The following is an 18,823-nucleotide window of genomic DNA, read 5'->3' as shown; positions in this document are numbered from 1 at the left end:
CAGCTCCATGTCCTAACCTATTTTTTAAGAACCTGTTCAAAATGATAACTTCTGAAAAAAGGTTCGTGTTTCCAGGTTCAGCAAGCAGCAAGGCTGTCAAAAAGCATCCCTTTGCTGAAAACTGCACTGCAATTCCTGATGCCATCAGCTGTGTATCCTCCACAAATGAAAAGTGAAAGATGATTACACAGAACTGATCCCACCCAGCCTTATATAAAAAAATCCCCATCTCGTTTTACTGCCCATTTATCTGCCTGGTCATCTAACCTCAGGCTGCAGATTTCTTGAGACAAGTATTTTCAGATTTGTATGTCTGGAAAGTAGTGAACATGTCGTGGGTTCTATAGACAATAAGGAACAAATACAACAATTTTAGTTTTGTCCCTCCTTTTTTTTTTCCACAGGATTTCAGAAGAGTAGTAATATCATTAAGTATGGCTAAGTTTAATATTGTAAAATGTGGACTCAGTAGAAGATACTTTTAGTGCTCTGGCACGGTGCCCCTTTTAACATTTTCCAGACATAAACTCAAAGTAGACTATATTGAATTTTCTGGGGAAAGTTCTGTGTTATCATTAATAAGCATTTGCCTTTAAAGCAACTTACATGTGATACTGCAGAGTTTCTAGCAAAATATGAATGACTATCAAATTATGATGTAGTTAAAGTACTTAATGACATTATGGGTCACACTTTGCATACTGTATTTTTAACAAAAAAGAACGATAATCAGTGTTACTGATCAATCGCAAGCATGAGAGTACATAAAAAGTTGGAGAGCTGTAAGGGGACTGATAGGAGAGTAACTTGCCAAATACCCACAAATAATCCTTGTATCTAAAGCCTGTAGTCAAATCAGAGCATGTAAACTGGCAATAGGAGCCTTTACGAATAAAACTTTTGACAAACTTTCACTTCATTCATCCTTTGAGACCGCAAGAGTAATGTGAGCTTATGCCATTGCGTTAGGAATGCTCCTGTCCCTTCTTCTCTTCAATCCAAATTCCAACTATAAAGTGTAAATCCACATAAGTGAACCAATTATTCCCAATACAATTACTCGGGATGATTGGAGTTGTGAAACCATGGGAAGAAAGAAAGCTCCTCCAACTAAAACCAGCAAAATCTTTTCTGAAAATTAGTTTACTTGCATGAGTTACAACAGTACTGAGACCCAAGAGATATCTGTGAAGGGAATTCATTATTGTCTTCTACTGTCCTTTATATTAGAGTTAGTTTTTCCTTGCAAACGTATGTTATGAATGCTATTTTTATTCTATCTGCACAATTTAAGGCTTTTCTCTCATTTTGTAGACTATCCAGCCTGTGGAAAGAGACCATTTTGAAAGATTCTCAGCATCCTCCACTTTTAAAAAAGTAATTGCCCAGCCTTGAGATTAAGGAGAAAGATGAGCAGCGTTCTGATATTAGCAGGTAAATAAAGAACTCGGTGTTTTTTGATCACAAGACATTAGAGATGCATATCTATAAGTTTAAATGAAGTTGGCAGCACCGTTATTTTGACGTTTTATTTGCTTCCTGTTTTCTACCAGTTCCTTGTGGGTCCCTTCCAACCCTGGCCATTCTGTGATTCTGTAACGTAAAGAGCTTTTGGGACACTGAGCCACCATGTTATCCAGCACACACTGCCGAAGCATCTGCAGCTCCGGATGCCAAACTCCAGATGGTGGACGAGTTCAGAACAACCTGCAGCCAGCGAAAGGATTGCAGAACCCCCCGGCAAGAGCCATCCCCTTGCTCCTCGCCTCTCCCCACACTTCAGCGGGGACGAGAAAAAGCTCCACGCCGCCTACGCGTCTAAAGGCGTGCAGCACATCTCCTCCCCCTCTCTCACGACCCCGGCCCAGCGGCTCCCCCCGGGCAGCGGCTCTGGGTGCCTCCCACGGGACGCCCCGAGGCGGGGGCCGCCGTGCCCGGCGCCGCAGACAAAGCGCGCCCGAGGCGCGGCCGGAGCCGGTCCCGCGGTGCCACCCGGCGGGGCGGAGCCGGGCGGGGCTGCCCCGGGGCGGGGGTGGCGGGGACTATAAAGAGCCGGGTCCCTGGCGGGAGCGGGGCTGTGCGCTCGGTGCAGCTGCGCTCGTCGGGCTCGGACGGTCTGGACCTACTCGGTGGCTCGGAGTATGGACAGCAGCATGGACGGCTTGGATGTAAGTGCGGAGGGGAAGCGGGGCGCTCGCCCTCCAGCCGCGCTGGCCCGTGCGCGCTATTTGCAAACGGAGTCGCGTCGGGGGTTCGGAGCCGCGTGCCGCCGCCGCTCTGTCCGGGCCGGGTGGGAGGCCTGGGGTCGATGCGTCCCACGGAGCGGCGGGGTCCGCAGCCGCCCCCGTAACCTGCGGGGCGCCCCGGGCGCATCGGGTCAGGGCTTCGCCGCGTGCGGGGCGTGAGGCTGAACTCGCAGAACACGAGGGTAGTGCGTAGCCAGGTGGCAGTCGCCCGCCTGCATCGCTTTTCAACGCGGCGCTTCGAACCGTTAGTGGTTTCCTGATGCGCTTTCGTGCCCTCACCAGAATTTCGCTTCCCCTTTCTACCGCCGCTGCGGCTCCCTGGCCTCCGGGCGGGAACAAAGGGCGGCGGTGAGCTGCCCGCTGCCCTCGGGCTGCCGCTCCTCGGCTCTCGTCCCGGCGCCGAGCTGTCAGTCGCTTCTCGGGGGGAATCCTTGCTATTCATCCTTCATTACATCAGCCGAGGGCATCCTCTCTGTTTCTCCGTGACCCTATCCCCTTAATGAGAAGGAACTTCGGATCTGCAGAATGACGAGTGTAATTCTTCTAAGTCTGTGCGTGTCACACATCTGGCTTTGTGCATTTGTAGCACGCATCCCATTAGAGCGCTGAAATCTCCTGAAGCACGGGGGTATTTCTAAAAGTAAGCGTCATCATTCTTTTCTCCTGTCCTCAGTTACACGTCCTCAGAGAAACACAAAGGAAGTTCTTCCTCGTCTGGTTTTTGCTGTGTATAAAGTAGCCAGTGAAATAGAAATTGCGTGTAAATAGCATTTTTCTGTCTGGGTTTCAGAAAGTTTGCCTGTTGGTGATGGTGGAGTCTGTTGTTGGGACTCTTAACATATAGTGAGCTGTTGTTTAAAAAAAAAAAAAAAGCCAACATCTAATTTTATTTTCTTATTTATTTAGCTGTCCTCTGGCATACTCATTGAGTTTGCTGACAATGGCTCGGAGGAGATTGGCTCCGCTGACTATGGAGACTACGGAGAGCCGTGCTTTCAGCATGAAAACGCTGATTTCAACCGGATCTTCTTGCCAACTATCTACTCCATCATCTTCCTAACAGGAATAATCGGGAATGGATTGGTTATCATTGTTATGGGCTACCAGAAGAAGCAAAGAAGCATGACTGATAAGTACAGGCTGCACCTTTCTGTGGCCGACCTCCTCTTTGTCATCACCTTGCCATTCTGGTCTGTGGATGCAGCCATAAGCTGGTACTTCGGGAACGTCCTGTGTAAGGCAGTTCACGTCATTTACACAGTCAACCTCTACAGCAGTGTCTTGATTTTGGCTTTCATAAGTTTAGATCGTTACCTGGCAATAGTCCATGCCACCAACAGCCAGCGACCCCGAAAGCTGTTGGCTGAGAAGATTGTGTACGTGGGTGTCTGGCTGCCAGCTGTGCTCCTGACAGTGCCTGATATCATTTTTGCCAGTACGAGTGAAGTAGAAGGTCGGTATCTCTGTGACCGCATGTACCCTCATGACAACTGGCTGATTTCTTTCAGATTCCAGCATATCTTGGTAGGTCTTGTCTTGCCTGGTCTAATAATCCTGACTTGCTATTGTATTATCATATCTAAGCTGTCGCATTCAAAAGGCCACCAAAAGCGCAAAGCCTTGAAGACAACAGTTATCCTCATCCTTACCTTCTTTGCCTGCTGGCTGCCTTATTACATTGGCATCAGCATAGACACGTTCATCTTGCTTGGAGTCATCAGACATCGCTGCAGCTTGGACACAATCGTGCACAAATGGATCTCTATCACAGAAGCCCTTGCGTTCTTCCATTGCTGCCTGAATCCAATTCTTTATGCCTTCCTGGGTGCCAAATTCAAAACATCAGCACAAAATGCCTTGACATCTGTTAGCAGAGGATCAAGCCTCAAGATTCTTTCAAAAAGCAAACGTGGGGGACATTCTTCTGTTTCTACAGAGTCAGAGTCTTCAAGTTTCCATTCCAGCTAACACTTCTCCTTGCCATCCCTTCCTAAATAGACACTTTAAAGATGCTCAAGATTTCAGAAAGACAAGACTGACCATAATGTACAGATTTATTTTACAGTTGGAATTTTTTATTGCTTCTTTTAGTCTTTGTGAAGTTTACTTGACTTATTTATATAAAACTTTTGTATTGATAAACTGTCTAGGCAGGTCCTGTGGACAAGTGGTTAGTTCACAAAAGCTTGAGTGTTTGTATAGATACGTGAACTAAACACCTGGATTGTAGCAAGTTGACTGTTAAAAGATTAGAAAATATTTCTCTGTTTATATGTAAATGTTTCATTGTTGTTATATTCTTAAATGTTGTCTGGATATTTTTGCCTTACTAGATGTTTGGTTTACAATAGCTTATCTCTGCTGTAGAAATGGCACTTAGAACTAAAGCTGCCTCTGTTACATGTTAGGGCTTGTTGGTTTTTTTCCCATTATCAGTAATTGATGGTTGGACATTTTTTTTTTTGTTCAAGGTAAATAAAAATATACGAGAAAAAGTTATTTTGAGTGGTATTTTTATTTCTGGTTAAATGTTCTTCTCGATGCTTATTGTGCATTGAGAATTCAAAGTAAATTCCCTTTGAAAGCTGCATAGCTCCTAAATGAATGGGGGGAAAATGAGTTTCACTACCTACTGATTGTTCAGCTGACAGCTTTGAGTTCTGGAGTATTTTTTTCCACCAGACTACATGTACTCCAGTTAGCAGTGTCTTCAGAATGACTGAAATGATCATTTCAAGCAAAGAGTTTTTTGAGGGCAAAATATCCGTGAATGAAAACCAATCTGCTCAAGTAATTGCTGAGATTTATAGACTCTGAAGTGTCAAAATACGACTACTGCATATCACTAACCTTCATGCCATGCATATAAAATCAATACTATGCTTCTGCCCTGTGCTGTTCTAAACCTAGTTTCACATGCTGACAGTGATCAAAAGTAGTTGAATCCAAACTGTAGTACCTGACATTGTCTTTGAGCTAGAAATCAATTTTTTAGGTATCTCCACTGTGGAAAGTGTCTTTTGTCCACAAAATTATCCCCTCCCATATACATCCAAGTTTTAAAAACCTGAATGTGTAACATTTTTTTGAAGATCTCTTTTAGGGTCAAACCAGCAGATGACAGATAACTAAGATTAGTTATGGAAATACTTAGTCAGATCTTCGTGTTAGCAGAGTGCATTCAAAAGTAAAGAATATGCTAAAAGAAAGAGGTATTGAGAACATTCGTATGTTCTTAAACTGAAAACACAACTGTTGCTTATCTAAGTAGCTGACAGTTGGACAGGTTTCTGAAAAGCAAAACATTAACTGTGCTTACAAGTCAAATGAAACGAGCAGCACAGGCATTTCAGTGATGTCATTCAGAGTGGGTATCTAATAGGAACTTCATGTCTCAATATGTTAAACTGTGTCTTAAACTGTAGGATTAAATTTAGATATTTTCACAAATTTAAGACCCTTCTGTATTCGGCTCCCCAGCCCTTCAGTTAGGAAGTTGCAGTGTTTTGGCTGCATCCTACAAGCTTGCAATGACTGGTAGCCATTTGATTTGTGTTGAGGTGACTCAATTTGCCAAACCAGCACAAAACTAACCTGGCAGAAAAAAATAAATTCTAGCACTTCAGTGAACTGAAACAGCTCAACAAGGAGTCTAACATGCACTAGAAAAGGACAGGACTCTAATCTGATGCTAGGCACAGGGAGAGAAAAGTAAGTGAAGAAGAAAAGCAAGCAGACGCATTGTTCAGTAACTAAGCTGTCACATCATTTCAACTCTAATGCGTAACTTCACTCAGCGTAACATAAACTAACAACAGAAAAAGATGCGTTCTCAGGAAAGAAAAGGTCTCACTTCCACCACATTTGCCCTTGCAGAGTTGAGAAATGAGGAAAACATGACATAGGAACAGAACTTCTCAAATGGTTTATTTTTGTTGTTCATTTGTGTGTTTTCTTAATTTAGTGACCATTTCTCCATGAAGAATTTGTTGCTCTAACTGATTCTGATTTCCACCCCAACCCAATCAGTCACAGTGACTTAATTGCACTTATACTCACCGGCTATCAACACTTTGCTGCTTATTTGTTGAGGAAATACTTAAGCCCTCTAGCATTAACTTTGATTATTTCCATTATGCTTCACAGTCAGCCAACTGTTACCCCTAGTGGAGAGCTAGCAGGACAGGGTGCAAGGCAGAGTAAACCCAGCAGTTCGAGTTACTGCCAAAGACTACTGAAAGGGCATTTTATACAAACAACAAAGCATTTGTGTAGAAAATAAATTAGTGAAATTAAATATAAGTCATGCCCCGTGGTGATGAGACCAACATTGGTTTTATAAAACCACTGTTGTTCTCAGTAAAATTAGTGCAACTACGGACAGAAGAAAATCTTTAGAAAGTTTGCTCGGTCAAAAGCCACATATACTTATCTTTAAATGACTTTATATGCTGATAAATATGAATATATTTGCAGTGTTAATTGAGAGAATTAAAATGCGGGGTTAGACTGAGATGATCTTTGAGGTCTCTTCCAACCCATGCTGTTCTACAATTCTATGGAAAAACTGCAAATTACACAAAGTTGTCATGAGGAAACATTAAAAAAAAAAAAAAATGATTCCAATTCTGTCCTTCTACCTCTGAACACATAGCAGCAAAATTTTGTTGAAAGCGCTGAACCGCAGCAAATACACCATGCTGGTAAAAAAATTATTTATTTCCTTTTAAAGCAAAATTACCTTTAAGAAGACTTTTGATAAGGCTTCAACTCTTTTTACATCTTCGTGAATCAAAAGCCATTCTGATAAATGTATTGCTCAAAGTCTAAATTCAGTTCCAAAGGTGAATAGGCCTGTGTAATTTATTGGACAAGTACACACAAGTAGAATTTTCCAAAGTTTTCATAGAGACTTTCCAAGTATTTTTTCCTTTCTAGTATACCAAATAACCATAGTGACTTATTCTCTAAAACATACACCATGCCTATTCTCAGTGCTTCATTGGTACAAAATAATACTACAACTAATCTTAAGTATGCAACTCAAGATATAGAAAACAGATGCGAGTACAGATGAGTACTCGTTGCAAACCAATTAGAATGCCTTTGCAACTTGAAAAAGTTACGAAGTAATTTAAAAAAGAACAAAAGTATTTACAAAGATGTCATAATGTATTCATACAAAGTCTCTTTCTGCAGAATTCAGATTTTGTCTGCTATGGTTGATGCAATGCCAACAGGAATGCCTGGACTAAAACATGGATATCCATCTAATACTATAATGCATGCCCTGTAAGTGCTTAAGATTAGTCAGAAATCCTTTGGATCAGGCAAGTCTAAACCACAAACAGAACACGTACACGAACTGACTTTTGCTTCATCTGAAATGCTGTTTGGAAATAGACTACACAGAGTGGTGGGATAAAATTACGCTTTACTCCATTATTTGAGTGGTGTATTTTCACTCCTCCTAATCAGATTGTATGGAGCCCACATTTGAGGAGTGTGCAAGAAGTTGAGTGGTGCGAGTGTGTCAGAGCTCACATATACACACTGTACAGGGCTGTGAGTAGGTAGGGTGTGTTTTTTCTCAGCTAGTTAGATGACATAATCGTTATGGAAGGGATTTGAGTTCTATGCATACATAAATTAGAACAAAATCACCATGAAAATAAAGAGGAAGTAGCAGAAATAACATGGAGCCATTCACACAAATGAATGGTTTATCTTATGATGGTTGAGCTCTAGCTGGACAATGTACAAAGTGACCACCTCTAGATGTTTGGCTGAAAAGGCCATTTTTTATATTGTTTGGGAAAGGAAACAGCATGACGAGGAAGTACTTCCTCGATCCAGGCATGTCTCCAAAACCCCCAACAATGGAGCATTCTCATATTCTCATAGTACTGAAACTTAGGAAACACTTAAGCAGATAGGGCACCAGAGTTTTTGCTCAGAGGATGCCACTCCCTCGCTTTATGTTTTGAAAGAGCGATACCGAGTCTTTTTCACAACCATAAATCACATGTCAATTGAAACTCCATGAGCACTGGGATTATTTCTTATAAAGAAGGCACAGATATCTTACACTCTTTTATCTTTATCCAAGAAATCTTCTGTCATTATTTTGATTTCTCTGAAAGTATTTCATATTTAGCAAGATGAAGTTTAAAGGCCATTCGCTTTGACATCAACTCTGCTTACTCTCTTCCCACCATCATAGTACCATCAAGACTTAGAAGAAGTTTGTGCTGTGCTTTTTGATTTTGAAATCAAATTTTGACAGTAGTTGATTATAAGCTTATTTTATTATAGAGACTTATACGAATATATCACTGCATATTTAACAATGTAGATTATAAGCATCGTTTTCAGTTGTTGATTCAAATGATCCAGCCTTCAGCAAGGCTACTACTGACTTCAGAGACTCATTGCAGATATAGTAGATAGTCATTAAAATGACTACTTTCTTAAAAGGGCACAAGGTTTTACTGACAAAATCCTACTGAATTCAGAGGGCAGGTTACTTAAGGAGTTAATGCTTCTTAAAGTACATGTCCTTCTAGTCCAAATCAATTACAAATGAAGATTATGAGTTCCTCTGATTTCAGCTGCAGAGACCTATAAGAAGTTAGATCTTTCAGCACAGAGCAGGTGGAATTATGAATGTAACAGAAATAAATTTTCAGCAAAACAGTTTTCTCTTGCTGGAGGCATGCACATTTGCATACCCAGCTATCAACAGCCTGATTGCGATTTGCCTTCAGTAGTGCCTGAAAGAAACAGGTCCCCATTTGAAATATCCTTATATTTTGCAGTTCAGACCAGAACAGATTCTCACTATGCTAACGCGCAACACTGAGTAGAAATTATGAGTTTTTTGGAAGGGATACATTGTGAAAGCTTCTTTGCTCTTTTTTTCCCTTTGTTTTGGGGGGTCTTGCTGTTGATACTTTTGTTTCTTCTGCCTTCACAACTTCTATTCTACTTGTCTTTTCCTTTAAAAATGTAACTGTATAAATAACCTGGACAAGCAAGAAAAAATATAAAGAAACTCTTCAAACTAAAAAAGCAGCCTTCACAACAGTTTCCAAGTCTTCTCACATGCATTTCCCTTCCAACATCTGCTTTGCTTTAGCCAAAAGATAAATTACTTCTATATCATATGCAAAGTTTGAACTCAAAGGCTAGTTTTATTCTCCAGCTTCTTAAAGTGCAAACACAGCACACATTTGTTTACTTTCTTGATTCCCATTCAGCACTTCTAATCTGGCAGATCTTCCCAATGTGAGGTCTGAATAAGAAGGGCTGAGGGGGCCCCTTACCTGTGTGTCAGTGTCAGCAGTGATGACAACGCAGCTACAAGCACACCAGCTGACCCTGAATTCACTCTCCTGACTGATGTGCTCTGCAAGGCTGCAATAAGGCCAGACAGTAAGAATAATCACTGGCAAAACTCCTAATGTATCAGCTTGCCAAAGGTGAGCATGACAGTCCTCAACAGCCACTGTACAAAATAAACCTGAAAATTTCAAACCAGATGTTTCTTTAAATCTTCTCTCTCAGCTATTCAATCTCTTACTGAACATTCCACCTTTCACCCTTTTCATGCTCACTGCTCTTCTTCACTACTGCCCCTTTTCAGGCTAATATTTGCTCTTATTTTTTCTTGGGGAAAATATCTAGTATTGAAGCTATCTTTAAAACATCTATTCTGCCAAGTCAGCCTAGAGATATTCACCAGGAAGAGAAACGTTGGTATGCTCAAGCAGAAGACCAGACAGGGACCTCAGTTTCCCTAGATCAACTCTGCATATAAAATACGTGGAAACCAAGAGAATGATACTGATTTTTAACAGGAGTGTTTTAATGTGACAGCAACAGATGTGTATTGCCAAAACTGGGTTCACTGCAAGCCCACAATCTATTATTCCTTCTCTTTTATGCAGGAATTACATCTATCATACAAGTGTTACATGCACTGTTGGAACTCAATACAGGAATTTATGAATAAGAGAGTGTAGAGTCTCTAATACAAATAAGAGGGAAGAAAGGATCATAGTACGAGTTTCATGTTATATTTGACTTGACAGAGGAGTGGTCGTGATGCATTCCTGCCATTCTCTACTCTTACTTTTGACTGCTTTCCTTCTCACAGCCTTCCAGGTCAGTCCAACTCCCACACCCCTTGCTTGCTGTCATTCTCCCACACCCCACAAGCAGCGATTCACACGGCTATGTTTTCTATGACAATGCTATCCTGCATGGACCTGGGCTCTAATGATGGCAACTGAGCTGATCTAATTGTCAGTGGAGCCAAAGAGGATATTCTCACACCTCACAGCCCCTTTCCTTTGCTCATTTACTCTTTCTTTCAACCCCTGCTGCGCATGTGACTCATTGGCAAGCCAGTTCAGTTCTTGAAGACTGGGTTTCACAGGAATTTGAAGCAATCTAATAGTTTGCTCTGCTGGGAAGCTTTCCAAACTCCCTCACTCCCTTTGTCTTCTAATCCTTTCATTTTGTATCTTCAATACTCTCCAATTCTTAGTCCTGTGGACATGTATTCTGGCATATCACCATATCAGTCACACCTTTTGAACAGACTTAATTGACTAAATAGAATCTTTTTTTTTTTCTAATTTATTTTATGCTATCTTAATGAAGTTAACTCACACAGAGGCTGAATATATCCAAGATAAAAAAGTAAGCAGGCACGTACATGGCTCAGTAAAGAATGAAAATTAGAATGGACTTCTCAAAATATTTATTTCCACAGCAATGAAATTTTGACTGTGTATGTTTTATTAAGCCCTTCACCCACAGAAAATGAACAGGCAGGATAAAGTGAATAGATTTCCGTCCTCATATTTAACTAAATTGGCCCACTAAGTAGCCAAAAGCCAGAGCATTTGCAAGAGTGAGGGTGGAACTAAGCACCTGGGAGCTGGGGGGAAGTGGGACCTGCCCTTTGGGAGCAGCTGTTGTTTGACTGCTTTAGTTACCTTGCCAAAACTTCTCTGAGAAAACAGCCAAAAAGTTAAACAAACATCAAACAGCTCTCAGGTAGAGGGGAAGATACTGAAAAAGAGCGGAGAGAATGAGATGCCCTTCTTTAAGGCACATGAACTCTGCTTCCTCTGTAACCAAAACACAGTCACCTGCTGGCTACATGACAGTGGCCCTGCAGGGGACTTCTCCCTGAAACAAGGCTCAAACACAGCATCTTGAATAGCAGTTTTTAAACTAAATAATCTATAATAGTGTGATTAATCATGTTCTTGATTATAACTTATTTGGCTTATCAGACTGAAAGCATTCATGTACAGCTCACAGAACTTTCTGAATAGGATGCATGTTCACATGCTTTTCAAAAGGCAGAGTGCAGGTCTCCTATTTAAGAGCAACTATGTTTCCACAAGTCTTCCTGTTAAGAAAAATGCCAAGAATTTACCTGAAGAGCAATGCCGTGACTCTCCCTACTTACAATTAACCTATTGATTCACATCAAGTTGCCTCTTGGTATGAATAATCCTCAGGAAAAAAATATTAAGTCCCTACCACAACTGAAACTTAGTCCCACAGAAGAAATGCAGTCAGCCTTGCCATGTTGAATCCAGCCTAAACAAACTCAGACTGTGTGGTGTCAAATGTGGAGCTGCATTGTTCTCCTATCACTGTACAATGAGGAGAGAGCCTGACAACTGCATGAATATTCAATGTAGGGTACACCAATCTGACCATATTGCCCAGAGAATAGAAAACCTCAAGAGCCATGAATCCCTGAATCTATACTCTTCCCCTTCTTCCTACAGTCTAATGTGGAAGGAGTATTAAGAAATTGCATTCAATTCATTAGGCACTTTGTGGACACTCCCTAATAAAATCTGTGACAGATGAGAGATGCCAGACCCTCTGCCTGTGATATTTAAGAACCACTCAGCTACTCAGGTGTTTGAAAGAGCGCCTCTTCATCCAGCCAGCAGTTTCATTAACAACTACAATTCAGAACAAAGGTTTTTGTATATCTCTAGGATAATTCCAGTTTGTAAAGCTAATCCATTTAAAAATTCTCTTCCTGGTAGCACACACTTGACATGTACTCTTTCAGTTGCTTGCCAGAGGTCCATTAGGCCCCCTAAAAGCCACCAACCTGATGTGTCCTCTTACATAAACTTACTTAAAACCTTTGACAGAAGGCATTAAAGGGAAACAAGCGGCTTACCCCCTCCTGTTCATCAAAATCCACCTTCAGCTCTGTTTCAGTAAGAAACTCGAAAGATTAGGGACATCTTCACAAAATGCTAATAATTACTATCAGGCAGCATTTACACATGAAATTGATGCAGGTAGTCAGTTATCCTTCTTACTATTGAATCATCAGTGGGGACAGTTACTGCAAGCAAGATTTTAAGTGCTGCCACCTGTTTTTCAATAATGAATTAGTTCCATTTTACCTGCTCAGAATCAACCTTTAGTCAGAAACACCACCGTTGCTTAAAAGCTTGTTAACACACCATCACATACAGACACCAGTTTCCCAATAATACATCGCCTAGCACGTGAATGTGCAACTCACTAGTTTCATGTTCTTGTTGTCCCATTTCTTATTTTAATTAATAATACAAAAAAAATAAATACATTTTAAAACTTATTACATTAAATATATCATAGATTTTATATTTAGCCCAAGTCAATTCCTCTTCACTCAATGCAGTCAGGCAAGGCAAAAGTTTGGACACCCCTGATCTAGTATGTACAAGCATAAGAATACACCAGTGTAATTTATTTCATTTACTGAAGCAAAAATGGCAAATAGTTCCATCTAAAGGAACAGAATCTATACCTGTACTTTGCAGTTTTTAAGATCATTTCCTGTTGCTCATCAGGAAAGCCAACCATCATCAACTGACTCGGTTTCTCCAGCTCCTGGCAACACCAGCTTAATCACATTCTGCGTGGTAAAGTGAGGCTATCACAATTTGAGACTTCATGATGTCCATCCCACAAAATACGTGCAAAAGACTTTTAGAAATATGATTTATAGAAGCCATTGTGCAGAGAAGGGAACTGCCTAAATTTACAAATGATGAATGCTGGAGAAAATTATGAGGTAAAGCCATACCCTGCAAGCAGAATGGGAATACATCTGTGTGAAATTGAGCATGGTATTGAAATGCTGAGGTTATGTTGAGCTGATGTGATATGTTTGGAGATATTAACCAAGTTCAGAAATCAACAGAGCCAGAGATAAGCATCTGTGATTATCCGTTCCTTCATCCATCCTGACCATCTTGATACAGAAACACTGAATCCTCAAGTCAGTTTAAGCAAAGGTAAACAATCTTAAAGGACTCACGAGGCAAAAGTACCCATCAAATATACTGGTACTTAGGCATCCCTCCAGGAGAGACTACTTTGCCTTACTCTGCCGGGAATCCTGAGCTTTTGCACCTAAGTCTCTTCACAAAGAACATTGCTTGTGCAAGAAGGCACCTCCTACCGTTCAATGTTTTGCATATGATTAAGCATGCATTTGAAAAAGCATTTATGGGAGCGAGCACTGTCTGTTGAAACAAGCTGGGAAATGCTTTATTCTGCTGGGGCTTAGGCAGAATGGCTTTGCCATTCAGCACTATCAAGTCTGAAATGATTCTGTTCATAAACAGCAGTAGATGTTCAGTTACTTTGCTACCATTCAACAAGAGCTTTCTAAGATTTATGTTTAAAGCAGCCAGTTTGTAGAAATCTCACTCATAAATATAGCTGTCAGTAAATGGAGTCTAGGCCATTGCAGAACTCTCCTACATTAATGAAAGAGAGCTGCAGATATTCATGCACTAGTAAATTCAAGATGCATACTGGAAATAAACTAGCTGCAATGTTTTTCTCCTTTCATTTTCTACAAAACTCCATAGGTGAAAGGACAGTTGATCCTAACAGGCTCTTCAGCCACTGAGGTACACTTAATCCTGAACCAACAAAACCTGCTAATAACTCTTGGCTGCTGAAAATGGAATTATTTTCTGATGACTGGACTTAATCCAACCAAAGGTCAGTAGAAAAAAAAAAATGCTGCCAGCTCAAGAGTTAATGATATATCCCTACCTCTATAAGCTTGTAATTTGCTTAGATACCTATGAGGTCATGTCAATCCTAATGTTTCCAAGTTTGATGAATGCAACCATAAGCCCCTTTTAAATCAAATTACAAATGATTATTACAACTCTAAATCAAGGGAAAGGCCCATCATTTTCTCTAATTGGAAAGAGTAATTAAATTATAATTCTTTTATATCCAGATGCTTTGTATTTGTTCCATTACATTACAATAAATACACAAGGATTATGGAAAAGAAACAATTAATTGTTTATGACTTGAGAGGGTCAAGAAATCAAATCATATTCTGACAGAGCCACACTTCAGCCACACTTACATTGTTGGTCTTTAACGACAGCGATCTTCATATACAGGATGCAATGGCTTCATTTCTAATTTAAAATATCTGAGCAGACTGTATAACTGGAGAACTTACAGTGCTCTAACATATTTGAAAGATCTCATTCTATCCTAACAAAACCATCTAAAGCGAAAAGCTAATGATTCAAAATTTACCAGTCAGTAAGCACAAACTGAAAAGTGGTTAATGCATTTAATATTCCAGTGTGACTTTGCAGCGACTTGACTAACGTAAATTGACAGAGCCTTCAAAGTGAATCTTGTCAACAAAAATCACCCTTATTAAAATGTCTGCTTTATCTAAACGATTTTTGTTTGTGAAAATAAGTAGCTTTCCAAATATTAAATGGTCCAAATGCATAGTCTGTGTGTATTTACTGAATCCACTGTTTAATTATTTATTAGATATCAAATGCTTAACATCTGCTTAAGAAGGCCAACATATGCTAAGACCTTTGACTTTGATATACAAAAACTGTCTGCTGAGTTAGGAATCTCTCTGTAAATTAATTAGATAAACATGAATATAGTATGCGTATTCTTTTAAGGCTTTTTTTTCCTTAGAGATAATTTGTTATGCAATGAACAGAGGACTAAATATACTGAAGGGATCTTTTTTTGCCTTTGAATTAACAATGTGACAGTTTATGACTTCTAAACTTTTTAGTGGATGGCTTTCACAGTTAATAATTCATAGTCCAAAGGTCGATTCTTCACTCTTAAGCTGCTTCTGAGACTATTGCTATTACAAAAAATTTTACACATATAACCACCTAGATTTTGTTGGTGTAAATTTTGTAGGCAAGGCCTTCAGCAAGAACATTCTCCTGGAAGGATATATTGTTTTTCTTCCTCAGTCATACACACAAACACACAGATAGTCACAGACAAATGCAACTGATTACACTTGGGTCACAATCATATATTGATAGAAAACTAATCTTATTCATCTCCTCGCCTGTACTCTTAACTTGGAACCCTTCTAAAATATGCTTCTCCAGCTGCTTGCCATTCCACTGTGCAATCAAAAAAATCACTCTCATACAGTAGAGTATGCTACCTATATAAAATTGTTGTGTTTTTTCTCAGTTAAATATAAAAAGCAGTATTTTTTCAAGATAAAGGGAATGGCCACAGCTGGTCTCATATTGAAAGTGCACAGTCTTCCCTCCACTGCTTAGTTTTTTTCTCTAGAGATCCCTCAATATACACCCACAGGTCTGATGAATTAAGTTAGGCTTTGCAGTAGAAAATGAGTACCTTATCGACAAGCATGTAAGGTCGTAAATTGTGCCTATTCTCACTCCTGAAAAGATACAATCTTCTTCCAAATAAGGCTGTGTACTGCAGCATATCCAAGGAAACTAGAGAAACAGACCTGTGCCAAGTGCATCAAATAGTATTCTTTGCCTGAGTAGGGCCCATAGTGACATGCATGCAAAAGAACTCTTGCTTTTTCTAAAAGCATTTCTGAATAAAAACTCTTCTCACTGAAGATAGAGGCCTTAAGGAACATCCTGCATGTTAACAAACATCTTCAGATAATGCCTAGTTTGATGCTCATTTCCTAGTTATTCACTGACTCTCTTAAAAGGAGTTCTTTCACTTCTGCAGCTTAGCCTAAGGAAATCCTGCAAGAACAATGTGTGACTGAAATACACACAGGTTTCCCAAATGGTAGCAAGACCCATTGATGCTGCTCAGATAGCACCAAGACAGCAAGATATAATACAAGTTAAACAAGAAAGGGTCTTGTTTGTATAGAATTGATTTGGATTCAAGCTTTTTTCCTTTCAAATTGTAGTATCTTACATAAAGTGTCCATCAGGGAAGATACTTAGCTGCCAAACTACATTACCTTTCCTCAAGTGAATCTTGAAGCAGACCTTCATAACTACCAATGCAATTGCTTATTCACTAAATAAGTATTCCCACTGCAGCCACTCTTAGTAATTCATTCCAAAATCTTTCAGATGTTGCAGGTCTTGCAATTGAAGAGACCTTAAATATCCTGTTTCCAAAACCAGGTACCATGGCAATGACATAGCTATTGCTTAAGATTAAGTTATTGCTGTAGAAGACACCTAATTTGATATTATTTATGCCTATACAACTTGTATGTATTCACAGAACAAGTGCACCTCTGAGGATGTCACAGCCTTCCCAGGACTACCTTTGCAAACCAGGGGAAAGCTGTAGGATCCCTACATTACCCAGCTTTCCAGCTGAAGTTATCAACAGGGTATAATTGATTCCAGTATGTGGATTCTTTCAATTGTACAATAGATTCAGATAATTTATTTCAAGACTGTTAACACCCAACAGATGGCTCTCAACTGTTTCCAAGACAGATTATTTTTAGATCTCAAAGAGAAATAGCTCTTAATCCCATAACAAAATTTGAGGGAAACATCTCCTTCCTTTTTCATTTCTGCAGCATTCTCAGGTGTCTCTTTTCTAGTCACAGTGTAATTAAAGCTAGTGCTGGTACTTTCTCTAGTGAAAGCATCCTTTATAAGCTTATGCTATTACTTATTGACCTCACTGCACAGTGTTTCCTCAACAAAGAAGGCAAACTGAGTATTTTTGTATGTTTTTTTGTATTCACAGAAGGGTTTATGTATCACAAAGCATAACTTATGTATCAGTGGATGTACTTTAATATCTGTCTTCCCCAGAAGGGTTGATCAGTTAAGAAATTTAGAATCAAAGAATCACAGAACGGCCTGGGTTGAAAAGGACCACAGTGCTCACCCAGTTCCACCCCCTGCTGTGTGCAGAGTCACCAACCACAGACCAGGCTGCCCAGAGCCACATCCAGCCTGGCCTTGAATGCCTCCAGGGATGGGGCATCCACAGCCTCCTTGGGCAACCTGTTCCAGTGTGTCACCACCATCTGGGTGAAAAGCTTCTTCCTAACATCTTACCTAAACCTCCCGTTTCAGTTTAAAACCATTTCCCCTGGTCCTATCACTATCAACCCATGTAAACAGTCATTAACTTCAAAAACACCTTCAAGTCCACATTTCTTTTTCCATTTCATCTGTGAAAACAGATCTTTTTTTGTTGAAAAACTGAAATCCTGTGGATCTAATGAAGTATTTTGGCTGAAACAAAGACAGGAAGTGGAGCATGCCTAACATATATGCTTAAGAGAAATAAAATATATTTTCAACAACAGAAAATGCTTCTTAAATGAAAGGCTACTGACTCCAGTCACAAAGAAATGGAATAGCCAATTTTAGTTGTTTTATACACAGGCATCCGCATTCAGATATGATATATATTATATATTTTTGATATATTTTATATTTTAAAGAACAAGCAGGGTATACTAAAGATTGCGTGCATTAAATAGATTCTATTATACCTTTTTTTTTTCCCCTGAAAGCATAAGTAATTAAGCTCTTGAGCAGTGTCCAACTGAAGTAGCACTTTCTTGAAAACTAGTAAAAGAAGAGGCTGAGCCAAGGTCCCATGCTTCTCTCTAGCAAGTCTTCTAATACTCAGTCATCCCATTTACTGTAACCTCACTGATCCTCTTAAATAGAGAATGAAGACTAGTACTTTATTTAAACCTCTGCTAAAATCAGTAGAGACTCCCACTGGATATGTTTTGATCAGGACACAGGCACTGGCTTCTCCAGACTTTTCTACTGCTATGACAGATACCAGAAGCAATTCTAGCTGATTTTCATTCTGTTTGTTGGGGCTTTTCACAAGAATCACTACAGTGGGTCCTGTGTGGTTGTGTGATGTGCTGAGCAAGAGTGATACATTGTAAAGTGAAGAATAGGGCTGGGAAACTAAAGCAGTGAATTATTCAGAAAACAGTAATGTACCATGTTTGCTCTTTGCCTTCTTATGCACATAAATGCTTTTCACAATGTTTGTTCAAATGTTAAAATGCATACAACTATAAACTTTACTTCAGAACCTAACATCTCCAGTTTCATTTACAAAAAAAAAGCAAAGCTCAGTTACCCATCAGGCACTTCAAAGCACATCTTTGGATGTTGCTGCTGTTGGTTTTTTGTACAGTTGAGCTATTTGTCTTAAGAAAAAAAAAGTGGCATCTGTATGTAATTTCCATGCTCACTTGGCAACACTACCTTCTT

At 39.8% G+C, this 18,823-nt stretch overlaps 1 protein-coding gene and 1 long non-coding RNA gene across 2 annotated transcripts in view; one reads left to right on the top strand and one right to left on the bottom strand.

Moving 5' to 3' along the window:
* Window positions 1-18,823, bottom strand: part of LOC122164858 — a 68,619-nt gene that overhangs the window by 19,959 nt on the left and 29,837 nt on the right. The window lies entirely within an intron of this gene.
* CXCR4 (C-X-C motif chemokine receptor 4) lies at window positions 2,088-4,731 on the top strand. Its single transcript, XM_042827295.1, has 2 exons — window positions 2,088-2,168; window positions 3,153-4,731. Exons 1-2 carry the CDS (start codon window positions 2,142-2,144, stop codon window positions 4,212-4,214), a joined length of 1,089 nt encoding a protein of 362 aa, XP_042683229.1. The 5' UTR covers window positions 2,088-2,141; the 3' UTR covers window positions 4,215-4,731.

Source organism: Centrocercus urophasianus, unplaced genomic scaffold (genome assembly GCF_019232065.1).
Source record: "Centrocercus urophasianus isolate 14NV4802_14NV808 unplaced genomic scaffold, USGS_Curo_1.0 seq_28, whole genome shotgun sequence".
In the NCBI taxonomy this organism is placed as follows: Eukaryota; Metazoa; Chordata; class Aves; order Galliformes; family Phasianidae; genus Centrocercus; species Centrocercus urophasianus.
This window is presented reverse-complemented; position numbering and strand designations above follow the sequence as displayed.